Genomic DNA, 13,877 nt, shown 5'->3' with positions numbered 1-13,877 from the left:
TTGTTATGGTGAGCAAATATTTTTGATATTTTTCTATAAATTAAAATTAAATATATCTAGATAGATAAGAGATCATCTGAGGGGGTGGGTCAGAGACTGGCAGGAGGTTCCACCCCGAACTCCCGGGAGTTCGCTGGAACTGGTGAAAGGCTACGCTGTGTGGTGTGAAAGTCAGGACGTGAGGAGAAAGAAGAGGGGGGACATCAACACGCCCACACTCCAGGGCCCACTATAAAAAGCACATTTAAAAACACCAGACTGGAAATGTTTTTTTTTTTATATTATTATTATTTTAAATAGCAAAAGCGCGTCCCCCCAGGAGGCGTGTTGCAGCTGCGGCTTCGGCAGTTCCCAGGTGATGTCAGTCCTGGCCAGGCGCCAGCCCCGGCCCCTTGGAGACGGTCTTGGTGGGTTCAGCTTGACTGTTTTTCCTTCCTGAGACTTGAGGACACCTTCCTGTCTCAAAGAAAGCAGCCTTTCCAGGGCTTTCTGAGAGCCGGGGGCGGAGGAGGTGGTGGGTCTGGGCTGAGAGGGGAGGAGAGGCGGGGGAGGGTGGGCGAGGGGTGGAGGGGAGGCTGCCTCCAGGAGACGAGTGAGGGTAGCGAGAGCAAGACAGGCCCAGCTCCTGGGTGGCTCCTTAGCCATCCCACAGGGGCAGGAGGGGATGTCCTCCTTGGGAATCCATGGCCTGCCTCCCTGACCCCTTCCTCGCCCTGCCCTGGCTGCTGCCTGGGGGACCCATTGGGGTGGGATGGGGTTGGGGGGTGAGAGACATTCCCACGGAGTTCCCAGCTGGTCAGCGCCTATTTTCCTCCCTGAGCTCTGGGCCCATCCCTCTCTCCTCTATGGTTAAAGGCCCGTTGCCAGTGTCTTCTGAGCTTGCAGGCGGCGTGGGTTTTTCTGCAGACAGAGGAACCGCAGAGCTGGGTTCGAGGTTTAACTGCACTCCTCGCTGTGTGACCTCAAGCCGGCCACTGCTCCTTTCTGATCCCCATCTGTGACATGGGTAAAATCGACTCTGCAGGGTGGTGTGCAGGATGAGACAGCACGATGCCTCTGGGCCCTTTGGCAGGTATCTGCGAAGCACCCACTATGTGCTGGCACTGTGGGAGGCACTGGGGATGCTGCAGCATGATGGCAGCCAGAGGGTGTGGTGGGCAGGGGCTCTGGCCTGGCTCTGTGATCTGGGAGAGTTGCATCCTGCCTTGGAACCTGGTCCTGGAGCAGCGGGGCAGTAGAGGAGGGAGGTGAGGCTGGGGACTCTGGAACCTGCCTACCTGGTCCACATCCAGGCCTGTCAGGCAGTGGCGGTGGGACCTTGGGGAGCCATGTTTCACTGGGTTGGGGCGGGGTAGCTGAGTGACAGGGCTCGAACAGTGCCTGGCACAGGGGTGGTGCTCAGTCAGGCTAGGTTGTTGCTACTCTCCAAAGCTTGCCTTGCTTTGACTGCTTCACGGAGCTGCTCAGAGGATAGATAGATGCCAGGGATTATCAGGTTATATTCAGGGGAGACCCAGGGACCCGCAGGCGTCCCATCAGCCATCTGATGCAGGGGTGGGCTGGACAACTTTGCAGGACCTTTTACACTCGGCAAAGCCTCCCTTCTCTTGCCTCCGAAGCATAATTTCTCCGCTTCCTCGTTCCTGGTCACACATGCCCATGAGCATTGGAAGCACCCATCACATTTATTTTTGTCTTTAAATTTTTTTTTTAATTGATGAGAGAGAGAGAGGGAGAGAGAGAGAGAGAGAGAGAGAGAGAGAGAGAGAGAGAGAGAGAGAGAGATTTGTTCTTTCACTTATTTATGCATTCATTGGCTGTTTCTTATATGTGCCCTAAACGGGGAATCTGCAACCTTGGTGTATCCGGGCACCCATCACATTTTTATTTCTGCTCAAACCTTGATTTTCTGATAGAGTGTGGCCTGCGCAGGGCAAGTACCACATCTGTCTTATTCTCTGATCATCCTTAGAGCCTGGCATGGTTCACGAGCAGGTCAGTGTGTGTTTGTTGACTGACCAACTGACTGACAGGCTGACCCACCGCCTGAAGTTGCTCTGTGAAGTCATACTCTATCCTGTGCCTTCCTGCTGTGGCTAAGGTGATGGCATCTGGAACTGGACCCCCCTGGTTCGAATCACAGCTACACCATTGCCTAGCTTGGGCTTGCTTTTCGAGGCTGTGAAATGAGGATCCTGTTGCAAGATTGAGGCCATTGTGTATGTCACTTAGAGCGATGTCTCTGACTAGTGGGTCACATCAATGTCACTTACTCTCATACTCCATCAATGTCACTTACTCTCATACTCATCGCTGCTCTGTGATGTGTCACCGGGCAGTGACTGGGACACATGGAATCTGGTTCTGGCTCATCTCTGACTCTGTGTGATGTTGGGGATACCGCCTCCCCTGCTCTGGGCCTCAGTGTCCCCACTGGTGACTAAAGGGCTCTGAGGAGATAAGCTTCCGAGGCCCTTCCATTTAGACTCTCTAAGCCTGTGTTTGAGCCTCTCCAGTCCTAGGCGTGTCCGCAATACTGGGGAGCCCGTGGGAGGCGCAGCTTCCGGGCCCATCCCAGACTCTGATGCCCTTGGTGCAGCTGGGTCCTGGGCTCCTCTGGGCGAGGGGTCAGGGTAAAGAGCCAAGCTGGGGATGCCCTTTCCTGTCTTGTTCTGGAAGCCCAAGTTTGGCCGGGCCCTTATAGGACTAGATGAAGACATGTGGGGCTGTGGTTGAGAGCCCAGTGGGGCTCTGCAGCCAGAATACCTGGTTCAAATCCATTTGCTTATTAGACACCAAGTGACCCTCGGCATGTTCTTTAACCTCCCTGGGCCTCAGTTTCCTCATCTCTAAAATAGGGCAATGATAGTACAAACTTGTTGAATAGCCTGTATTAGTTAACTTAGTAAAGTGGGAAGACCAAGGACTGACACATAGTAGGCCCTCAAAAAAAGTTAGGCATTTTTCCAACTTTTGAGGATCTGGGTATTCAGGAAAAAAAAAAAAATCAACTCCTAGATTTTACCAGCCTTCCCTCCTACAAGGCCAGTCTGTCCCAGTTTACAAAGTCCTTCTGGTCCACCATGTGCAGGCTGTACCGAGATGAGGAAACCCAAGGCTCAGAGATGGGCAGATACCCACCCCAGGTCACACAGGAGCAGAGGCCAAGCTAGACCAAGCCAGGTCTCCTGCCTTGCATCCAGTTCACCCTCAGCGCCTCCTGGGTTTCCAAGCCCTGCTGGCCTGCCCTCTGACCCTGGCCCCCTGGGAGCCTGATCCCAGGCCCATGGGGCCTGTAAGTCTGGTCTGAATTAGACACGCTGAGAAGCAAAAGTTGCCCCCCCACCCCCCAGCAGGCCGCCTGGTGGGACCGGGGCTCACAGCTGCTGAGGCTCACAGGGACATAAATCATGGTGGCAGGAGGCTTGGGGGCTGGGAACACCTTAGCCTCCCAAAGGGCACAGGGGCCTGAGAGTCATGGGCAGGGGTGCCTGGGTCCACGGTGGGTATTTTCCACCCTCTGTTGGAGCAGCTGAGGCGAGGAAGAGTCGGAGGGGGCAGGACACCGGCTGGCAGGCCTCACATCCGAGCGGGCCAAAATCTCGACCTCAACTTTTCATTCTGCAACCATTTACAAACACACAGAGAAGTGACAGAAGTAACACAGAGAACTCCCATGTACTCTTTACCTGGTTCAACAAATTTTAACAGTGGGTCATATGTGCTTTATCCTTCTCTTACTCACACACATTTTTTTCTGAACCGTTTGAGAGTATGTCACCTCCGTCACGTTCCTCTACCCCATCATAATGCTTCAGGGTGTATTTCTTAAGCACAAGGAGACCCTCTTACATAGTCATACTATTAACAAATTCAGAAAGTGTAACACTGACACAAACTTTTATCTATTGTGCTTATCTCAGTTTTGTCAACTACCCAATAATGTTCTCCATAGCATTCTCCCGCTGCCGTACAGGATCTAGTCCAGGTCAGGTGTTGCATTTTTCTGTCGAGGTCTAGATTTTTGATGTCATGTCCACATGAAGGAAAACCCGCAGACTGGATTGAATAAAGACGTTCAACTTTACATGGATGTCCTAATATGTTTGTAAATCCTCTACTTAATGTTCTCATGGTAATGCATTCTACTTGTGACTGTGTATGGGTGTTTAAGAATTAACTTGCCAAATATGCCAGTTTTCAGAATTCTGTTTTGCGTGTGTGTGTGTGTGTGTGTGTGTGTGTGTGTAATCTAATAGGAGCCTAATAAAATGGAAGTGGCTTGGGCCAATGAGGGGAATTAAATGAGGTGGAGAAGCCCTGGTCTGGAGGAAGGGGCCCTGCATTCTTAGCTCTGCTCAGCTCCAAATGCTGTGTGACCATGGCTTATTGCTGTCCTTCTCTGGGCTTTGGTTTCCCCATTGCCATGGGCGATGGGTGAGGCCTTCCTACTTGCAATTGTGGGCTTAGGGAAGGGAGCCCTGTGTCCTCCCTTAGAGGAGGGAGACCCGAGTTCCCGGAGGCCCAGCAGGTTGCTTCCTCTGTATTGGCTAAGTCTCCTCATAGGAAAATGATGAACTCTAGATCATTCTTGCTCATGCTAATGCCCCTCATGGGGGTGGAAGATGTGACCTGGAATTTTCAGCCTCCTCTTCAGGGTCCCAGGTGACTTGGCTGAAGCTGGTCATCCACTCCCTCCACCATGAGTTTCTTTTCCCTGAGCGCCTTTACTCCTCTGGCTCTAAGATACCCTCACTTAGGGAGCCTGGAGCAGCTCCCTGATGGCAAAAAGTGTGTGTTGGGGGCAGGGGTGTTAGCCAAATGGCCTCCAGAGGTCCTGGTCCGCAGCTGTCCTCTCTCAAGTCACATGTGTTGGGCTGGCCTTGCTGCTCACAAAGCCTCGTAGACATTAACTGTCTATTACCCGGGAACTCAAGGAAGATAGCAAGCTGCAAAATGTGCAGAACGGAACACTACGCAGCCTGGAAAAAGTGTGAAGCAGCTCTTTTAACACTGAAGAGTCTCCAAGATGTATTGTTAAGGAAAAAAAAAAAAGTAGAACAGTGTGTAAAATGTTACGACTTGTGTGAAAAAACTTTTGTGACTTGCCTGTATCTGTAAAGACTGTCTGGCCGGGAATCCCCAAGACCCTGGTTAAGTAATTGCCTCTGAGAGTTGGAACTGAGTGGGTGGGAGGGAAGTTTATTCTCTATTGTGTCTTCTGAACTGTGAACTCTGCAAATGTATTATCTACTTCAAAGGAAGTACAATTGAAAGAACCCAGTCTGAGCAAAGGAGTGCAAGAGGGGCTCCTGGGATGCTGTGAACAGCATTCCTTGATGGGCATGCTGGGTATACAGGTGTCTCAGCGCGTGAAAACTCGTTGTGCTGTACATTTTAATGGCATGTGCACGTTCCCGCCTGCATGATACACTTGGACAGAAAGTTTTAACGGAGTATGCTGTGAATGATTGTGTATGTTTCACAAGAACTCTGCAGGATTCGTGTTAACTGCTTACCTTTGGGATGGGTGAGAGCTCTAGGGTCTTGTAGCATTTTATTTTATTTTTTACAATGAAAACCCACCAATACTCTTTCAGAAGCAGTCATCAGTCTAGAGCCTTTCCGGAAGGACACCCAGGAAACTGCCAGCAGTAGTTGCCTTTGGGAAGGAGCCTGAGGGAGGTAAGTACTTCTCACTGCATATTATTAGATACAATTGGAATTATTTGCCCAGAGTATAAATGGTCTATGAAAACTATTTGACAAGGCAAAACAAATACTTATCGTTTTGTCCCATCTGGTTTTTTTTTTTTTTTGCTGGTTAGAGATCAGGCCAAGGAGTCCCAGAGGGGTCAAGCAACTTTTCTGAGGTCACCCAGCAAATCTGGTGGCAACAGTGGGCCTCCAGCCCAGAGCACCCAAGTGCCTGCTCTGCCCCCCACTCCCAGGTTTCCTGCCATTGACGAGGTCACAGTCCTTTTCCTGTGGCTTTGCCAGGGGCTGCCTGGACCTGGACCCGGGTATGCGCAAGGGAGTGCAATGTGCTTTCCTAATTAGCTCCCGCAGGGGGAAGCGCAACTGGATAGGAACATTAGTGTCCCTGGAACACTGGGGAAGCAAGGTAGAGGGCACTTGGAAAGCTGTCCTGGGCAGGACTCAGGCCCCTTGGGGTCCTCCTTCCTCTACTTCTTATACCAACGGGGCTACAGGGAGTGGTTTCATGGCCTACTCCAACCTGGACTGGCAACTCCAGACACCCCTTTGATCTCCTGGGCTCTCGGTTTGTCTGTGAGGCAGGTGTCCTGTGGTGTCTGGCACAGTGAGGGTGCTGGGTAGTGTTTGCTGATCTGCAAAAAGGGCAGCTCACTTCAGGCTCAGGCAGAGAGGGCAAGTAGGAGGTGGCAGAGAGGATCTGAGCGTAGACTTTGGGGCCAGACTTCAGTCGGTAAACAATGAAAGTGTTCGCTAAATAGTTTAAACAACAAGCACATGAGCATGCCTTTAGGAGAGGGCGCTGCCTGGCTCTGCAGCCTCTCCCAGCTCCTCTTCCCTCTTCCCCTCTCCCGCCCCCTGAGCGGCTCTGATCCCGGCCGCACAGGGACAGAGCCTCAGCTGGAGAGCCAAGAACTCCCGGCTCCACTGGCCAGCCGTCCCCATCACGGTCTCAGCCGGACCTGTGAAACGGGGATACACCAGCCTCCACCTCCCGGGGCTGCTGGGAGAACTGGGGTCCTGGGGCGTCTCCAGCAGGGGAGGGAGCTCACTTGAGGCTTTAAAGGTGGGCAGATCTCACACTGTCGCCCTGCCACGCGCCAGCCACGCACCTTTAGGCGCCATCATTCTTCCAAACAATCTCCATTAAAACAGGGTAAGAATACCCCCTTCTAGTACATGTGGAAAACTGTGCCTACACAGCCGCTTGTCAAGACAGGAATAGGAGATGGGTTCAAGTACAGGCATACCTCGCTGTATCACACCTCATTTTATAGCGCTTCACAGACGTTTTTTTAAGGCAAAAACCTTCCACCAGCAAAAAGATTATGACTCACTTTATCGCGATACCTGCTTTACGGTGGTGGTCTGGAACCGAATGTGCAGTGTCTCCGAGGCATGCCTGCATCGTACATTCATAAAGTGGAATGAGCAGTCACTAAAGGAGTAAGGGGGCCCTTTACCTCCGTGATCTGATTTGAGATGACAGCCAAGTTAGATGGAAACGAAACAAAAAAGCAAGGAGCGGAAAGCGTGTGTAACATGCACCGTTTGTGTAAAGAGTGGAAGAAAAAAGGTATTTTTTTTCCTGTATTTGCTTGGTTATTCACACGAAATGGGTATCATAACTGGTGGCTGAGGCTGCTTGCAGAGAGAAGTGGTAGGTGGATAGGTGTCTGCTGGTGATACCCTTTGGCACCAACAATCTTTGTATTTACTACATACCTTCTTGTACCTTTTGAATTTTGAACCATGTGAATGAATATATTCCTTATTCAAAAATGAATAAAATTAAGATTTCTTTAACCAACCACACCAGACACCTAACAGGTATTCAAGAAGACTACGAGGAACGTTTAGTTATCTCGACTTCTGGGGTCTTCCTGCATTTTCCCAGCCCATCCCTCCGGGGCACAGGGCAGCACTGGTGACATCTGTGCCTCTGCCACGGTCCAGGAGAGGGGTCACCTCTGACCGCCGATGTCCCCAGACCCTTCCCTTCCTCAGTTGGGAACATCTTTTATTTAAAAATACCTTTTATTTTAAACCCACCAATTCTCTCTCACTCTCACACACACACACATTTACACACTCACTCACTCATGCACAGACATGTACACACCCTCTGTCACCAACAGTCTTTGTTTTTCCAAAAGTTCTGCCTTGTCTCTGACCAGCCAGGGCTGGGGCCAGCTGGATGGGTCTTCACAGCTCTCCACGGTGGAGTAGAGATGTCCCAGGGGGCCTGTCCAGAGGGTCATGGGCCCAAGCCATTGTCCTCTGGTCCCTATACAATCGAGGGGTAGGATCGGCTCCTGGGGTCTTCTCCCCTGTTCTACCAGTGGCTGGCCTCTGGCTTCCTTCTCCAGGGTCCTGCGTGGAGCAAATGCTACAGGGGTCCAGGCTCATCTCCGTGGCACTCGAAGGGGGGCCACCCCCCTCACCTTCAAGCAGCTGCCTCCCAGGTCACGGCGGCCACTCTACAGGAGGGGAGAAAGAAGTATTAGGAAGCCGGATCAGATCGCAATGAACGCGGGAACCTCCGTGTCCAGTAATGCGGGACTTAATAAATACATCACAGCCACGCGATAAAGTTCTCTGCAGCATAGGGCAGAAGAAACTTTTTATGGACTGCTATGGAATGATGTCGAGATAACATTATTTAAGGACAAAAGCACACAGGAACCTGTGTGCTGAGATGTCGAGAGAGAGAAGGGCACATAAGAAATTGCTAATAGATTTCCTCAGAGAAGAGGAATTTGATGGTGGGGAGACAGAATGGGAGAGAGGCATTTTTACCTTCCTCATTTCTTCCCTATGTGGTCAGTTGCTTTTTAAAAAGAATCCAATACATAACTATTTTACATTAAAGGGCAAAACAAAACCCACAGTAGTTATCCCCGGTGCCTGGCTATCTGCCCAATGACTTACTCATTGACCTCAGAAGGAGACTACGGATTCTTCCTCCCAGCCTTCATTCAGCGTGTTCCCTCTGCCAGGAAATATGCTCTCTGCTCCTGTCTCCCTGGGAAGGTTTCTCTGTTCCTGCAATTGGCTAGCACTTCCTGCCTTTCCGGGGACATTTCACCAGGATATCTCAGAAGGGGAATGACTGGGTTTCTCTTTGTCTCCATCAGGCTGGGAGCTCGGGGAATGTTCTTCACTCTCTGACCCCCGTCCCAGCCCAGGACCTGGCATGTAGCAGGTGCCAATTGATGTTGCTTGAATCAGTGGTGACCACTGGAAGTCGAGCTAATGGTAGCAGCACCTGAGACCACCGGTCCTTCCCCCAACAGGGGCATTTTCTACCCAATATTCTGAGGTCTGACACGTGGGCTTCATCCTCACTGTAAGCCAGCGAGATCACAGACATGAAAGGTCTCCAGCTGTTGAGTGACTGGCCCAGAGGCACCCAGCCAGTTGGTGAAAGAGCTGGGCTGGAAATGCATGTTGTCCAACAGTCTGTCTTGTTTCCAGGACATGATGGTGTCTGAAATCCCACTGTGCATTCTCACCCTCTGTGCTTCACTAGGAGGTGATGGGACAGGCATCTTTCTCAGCCATCCAGAGAAAGAGCTGACCATCTGGGAGCTCTGCCCCCTGCTCCCCTCCACCCTTGGGCCCAGGTTGGGGCAGATCCATCCAGATGTGAGCCAAGCCTCCCTTGAGGCTCTCTGGGCCCAGGGACAGCGTGTTCATTCACAGGCAGGGCTATTTTGAGGGCTGAGGCCACAGTCCCAGCAGAGCCTGGGGCTTGGGCTTCTCAGACAAACTCTGGCAGGAGTGTCTGAGAAGGGGGGAAGGGGTAGGGGGAGGAGAGTTTAGTGTTGAGGATGGGGGATACAAAACCGGCCTCCCACCCTTTCGTCTATGTCCTCAGGAAGAGCCACCTCCACCCCGAGTCTGGTGGTCACTGAGAGACCTCAGTCCCATGAGAATGCTGCGACTGAACCTCAGTTTCTTCATCTATGAAATGGGGACAAAATTATTCTACTTGCACATGCAGCTGTGGAAGAAGCTTGTAAACTGCCAAAAGCACTTGAAGAGGCCCTGACGGAGTCCCAGCTTCTGCGTCTCTTAGGAACTCAGCGCCAAGGGCTCTGGGAAGCACCGTGGTTAGGAAGTGGGTTCCAGGGAGACAGATGTGAGCTTCGATCTCTGCTATGCCTTGGATTACCTGTTGGACTTCAGACAAGTGACTTCACCTCACTGGGCCTCTGTTCCCCATGTGTAAAGTGGAGTTACTGTGCCGACATGAACCCTGAGAAAGCCCTAAGCACAGTGTCAGGAACACAGTAAGTGTTCAGTGTTCACAAGTATTATCAGCATCATCTGGTAATGGCACCTCCTCACCCTAAAGCCCTCGGTGCCACTTCTGCTCCACAGCGGAGAGCATCAACTGGGGAGGGCCTTATAAGACAGTCCTATCCCACCCTCACCCCCCGGGTGATAGAAGGGGAAGCAGGGCAGAGACTAGAACTCCCTTTCTATCTCACAATTGTTACTTCTACCACAGAAGGCCTCCAGGGAGCTGTTTCCATGGTGACCTCAACACCAGACCAGCCAGTGAAGGGATAGGGTCTGGAGTCTTCGAGCTCTCTGGCCCCCCAAAGCTCAGAAAGGAGCCCCCAGGAGTTCCCTGAGACAGGCGGTTTCCTTCCAATCAAGTCTTCGAGGGGCCAAGCTGGCCCCTTTCACCTATTCCCAGAGGAGCCTGTGGAGTTGAGAGCATGCCTTCTGTAGCCAAATTTGGCTGGGTTCTTGGTCCTGTAACAGATCCCAAGCAAGCAGGCAGACCCAGGCAGGGTTCATGACCTGTGGGACAGACCTGAGACCAACCTACCTACGATGGGCACATGATAGACACACCTTCTCCCCCAGGCCTGCAGTTACAGGCCCTCCCACACTAACTCCTTCCACGTCCCAATCACCCAGGCCTGAGTTCGAATCCTGGCTCCATCATGGGCTGTGTATCTGAACCAGTGACAGCATCTCTAAGCAGGTGTGGATAACCAGAGCACCTCCTTCTCAGGCTGCCGAGCAGTGATAACCCATGGCGAGTGCTTAGCACAGAGATCAGTGCTCATCGAGACCACCATCACTGGCCAGTCTCTGCCTCGCCTCTCTGTTCCACCACCTTCAACATCTTCTCTGTTCCTTCTCCAGGTCGGGCTCCAACTCTTGCTGTGCCCTGCTTCCAGAACACCTGTCTGTACGCCCTCATCTGCTTGACTTCATTCCCAGGCATCCACCAGGAACGCAGCCCACCGGTTGTGGGCTACCTCTGGGCTCTGACAGTCCTTAGTCTCTCCCCCTCCCCACCACCAGGCCGCAGCATCCCCGTCCTCATCTCCTTGCCCTTGGCCCTGACACCACACCGGGAGTTCCTGACTGTGGTGAGGGAGGATCCACAACCTGCTTCTTTGGGAACGTTCTCAGAGCTGGCAAAAGGCGGCTGCTGGGTGGTAAGGTTTGCTGGACGACGGGACACGGCAGCGTGAAAGGCAGTCAGGGAGTGTCACCGAGGGCCCTCCACACCCCAGGCTGGCTTCTGAAGGCCCACTCCAACTTCCCAACTCAGTCTGAAGCACTGACTGGGGCCCACAGCTGAGAGCAGCAGGGACCCTCAGCGAAACCGAGGCAGCCATGGGGGTGAGAGGCCAGAACGGGGGTCTGATGAGCCAAAGAGGTGGTCTGAGGCCAGGACCCTGTAGGGCAGCCACGAGAACCAAAGACGGGGGAACTCAGAAGCCTGACTCCATGCGCTTTCACTTTTGAAAGGGCTATGGGCCATTCTCAGCCTCCATTTCCCCAGATACACATGGTAGCAGCTGGACTCCAAAGTTGTCACACAGATCAGAGTCCTTCCTGCGAGAATAGCCCAGGTCAGAAAGGGGAAAGGCTGGGGATGAAGCAGGCTCCTTGGGGCTTGGCCAGGAGAACTAGCTTTTAGCCAAGAGAGCCCCCTGGCAACCTCTGCTGCTACCCAGCCCCATTCATCACCACCAGCCTGCTTCTCATCCTCACCCAGGACAGAGCAGAGGGGCTTGATTCCCACTCGGCCAAGCCGTGTCCGCCATGCTCTTGCCCTCGCCCAACACTGCATCCCTTTTGGGGTTGGGGGCCCCTAGGAAACCCCCGTCTTCACTCCTACTGCTCATCAGCTGGGTACCTTGGGCTCTGGGTTGCAGGTATGCATCCCCTTCTCAGTCACCTGCCTTGGAGCAGGTCTCTGGATAGGAGACAACTGTTTCAAGGTCAGGGTAGCTCAGGCAAGCTCAGAACCTGCCTTCTGGCTTCCCAGCCACGAAAGTGCTGGCATCCCTGCCTCACAGCCTCACAGGCAGGATCACTACCAGCCCGATGAAGTTCTTGTGAAGGTAAAAAAAGAAAAAGAAAAAAAAGATGATCAGGAAAGCATCTGGTACATAGGAAGAGCTCAATAAATGATGGCTTTTGTTATTATTTCCTCATGCCCTCTTCCTAGCACACCTTTGGTTGGGGGGGTGGGGGGAGTTCCCTGGATGAATTTTTAATGCAATACCTGACTAATTAATCAGGGGCACTGATCTCCTTCCTTTTAGACTGTCAAATAAAAAATGATAACAGGCCTGGCTGGCAAGGCTCAGTGGTTGAACCAGGAGGTCACGGTTAGATCCCTGGTCAGGGCACAGACCCAGGTTGTTTGATCCCCAGTGTAATGTCTGCAGGAGGCAGCCGATCAATGATTCCCTCTCATTATTGATATTCCTATCTCTCTCCCTCCCTCTCCTCTCCTCTCTGAAGTCAATAAAAAAACATTTTTTAAAAATGATAACAGCCAACACAACAATAGCTGTCTGGTGTGAATGAATCAAAATTATACTTTTTTTTTGTCAGATCAACAAAAAATGTATGTTTTGGCGTGTCGCAGAATGTTAGTAATTAGTGTATGTGTGCCATGAGAGAAAAAGGTTGAAGATCGCTGGCCTCAGTCCTGCGTGTGCTCTGGGCCTCCCTGCACCCCTTCTGACTGGGAGACATGAAGCAAGTGGTTCTGCCCCAAACCAAACCCTGGGCTTGGAGCACCACTCGCCCCACGAACTCCTTCACTGGGGTCTCCGGCCCGCTTTTGCTCCGTCAGAAGCCCTGACCCCCATGACCTCCCGCCCGCAGTACCGGGGCGCCAGGCACTCACCCCCTTGCGCTGGTTGCTGAGGCAGAAGGTGCAGATGGAGCGTGGCTGGCGGCCGCCGTCGGAGCCGGCGGGCACCGCGCTCTTGGCACTGCCGGCCGCTCGGAAGCACGGCTGCCCGTCGTCCGCCGCGTCGCCCAGCAGCAGCACGTTGGCCAGGTGCGCGATGTAGCTGGACGCCAGGCGCAAGGTCTCGATCTTGGACAACTTGCGGTCCACCGGCTCGGTGGGGATGAGCGTGCGGAGCGCGGTGAAGGCCGTGTTCACGCTCTGCGTGCGGTCCCGCTCCCGCGCGTTGGCTGCCTGCCGCTGTCGCACCACCACCACCGGGCCCGCGCCGCCGCCCGCTCGCCGGCCGCCCCCGGGGCCCGGGCCGCGCCGCGCCGCCTCCAGGCCCTCGCAACAGCCAAATGACTGGTCGGAGGCGTCGCTCTCGCTGCGGTTCTCCTCGTCCTCGCTCAGCAGCCGCACGTCCGGGTACAGCACGTGCGCGCCGACGGGGCGCAGCAGCGCGAACGCCATGGGCACCGGGCCGCGTTCCTCCGAGCGCCGCGTCCCAGCCTCGGCCGCGCCCCGTCGTGCGCTCCCGCGCGCTCCCACGGCCCCGCCGGCCGCCGCCTTATAGCCGAGGGAGGGGCCAACCACGCGGCCGCCCCGGCCCGAGCGGGTGGGCTCCTTCCTGGCCAATGAGGACGCGCCCGCTGTGCCCCGGCCAATGGCGACTCGCCCGCCGCCCCCGTTCCCCAGGTTGAAAGCGTCCCGGGAGCTGGTGGCCCGCCCTGAAAGCTCCCAGTCCCCGCGGGCGAGCCGGGCTAATGCCGGGAGTCTGGATGGGTCGGGTGGCATGAGCGCAAAAACGGACTTGTAATCCGCATCCTAAACCTGCAGAGATTGCGAACAGGTCCCTTCTCGCTGGGCTTCGGTTTCCTCGTTCGGTAGGAGGATTGGGAGAAAGCAGGTCGGGGTTTTGTGCCCTCGAATTCTAATT

General features: G+C 53.6%; 1 protein-coding gene and 1 long non-coding RNA gene across 4 annotated transcripts in view; one reads left to right on the top strand and one right to left on the bottom strand.

Moving 5' to 3' along the window:
- LOC114231359 (uncharacterized) overlaps positions 1-12,440 on the top strand; it is a 36,998-nt gene extending 24,558 nt beyond the window's left edge. The window contains exons 3-4 of the long non-coding RNA XR_008557823.1: positions 5,601-5,685; positions 10,882-12,440. This is a non-coding gene — a long non-coding RNA (uncharacterized LOC114231359). The remainder of the gene's footprint in view (positions 1-5,600; positions 5,686-10,881) is intronic.
- On the bottom strand, positions 7,771-13,462 carry TCF15 (transcription factor 15). 3 transcript variants are annotated; one of them, XM_008140986.3, is made up of 2 exons: positions 12,893-13,462; positions 7,771-8,195 (listed from the first exon to the last, which is right to left on the bottom strand). In XM_008140986.3, exons 1-2 carry the CDS (start codon positions 13,409-13,411, stop codon positions 8,121-8,123), a joined length of 594 nt encoding a protein of 197 aa, XP_008139208.2. In that variant the 5' UTR covers positions 13,412-13,462; the 3' UTR covers positions 7,771-8,120. The 3 variants fall into 3 exon arrangements, 1 of the variants encoding a protein (XP_008139208.2); XR_008557822.1 differs by lacking the exon at positions 12,893-13,462 and adding an exon at positions 8,647-9,234 and having other exon boundaries at positions 8,108-8,195; XR_008557821.1 differs by lacking the exon at positions 12,893-13,462 and adding an exon at positions 9,893-10,131 and having other exon boundaries at positions 8,116-8,195.
- Positions 13,463-13,877: the final 415 nt, after the last annotated feature.

The sequence above is a fragment of the Eptesicus fuscus genome, chromosome 12 (genome assembly GCF_027574615.1).
Source record: "Eptesicus fuscus isolate TK198812 chromosome 12, DD_ASM_mEF_20220401, whole genome shotgun sequence".
Taxonomy (NCBI): domain Eukaryota; kingdom Metazoa; phylum Chordata; class Mammalia; order Chiroptera; family Vespertilionidae; genus Eptesicus; species Eptesicus fuscus.
Note: the sequence above shows the minus strand (reverse complement) of the source record. Positions and strands in the feature narration are given on the sequence as shown.

Excerpts from the sequence above, each read along its gene's own strand:
- TCF15 (XM_008140986.3), bottom strand. The coding sequence starts at position 13,411 with ATGGCGTTCGCGCTGCTGCGCCCCGTCGGCGCGCACGTGCTGTACCCG. Across the intron at positions 8,196-12,892 it reads TCAGCAACCAGCGCAAGGGG|AGTGGCCGCCGTGACCTGGG; the intron begins GTGAGTGCCTGG and ends CCCCTCCTGTAG.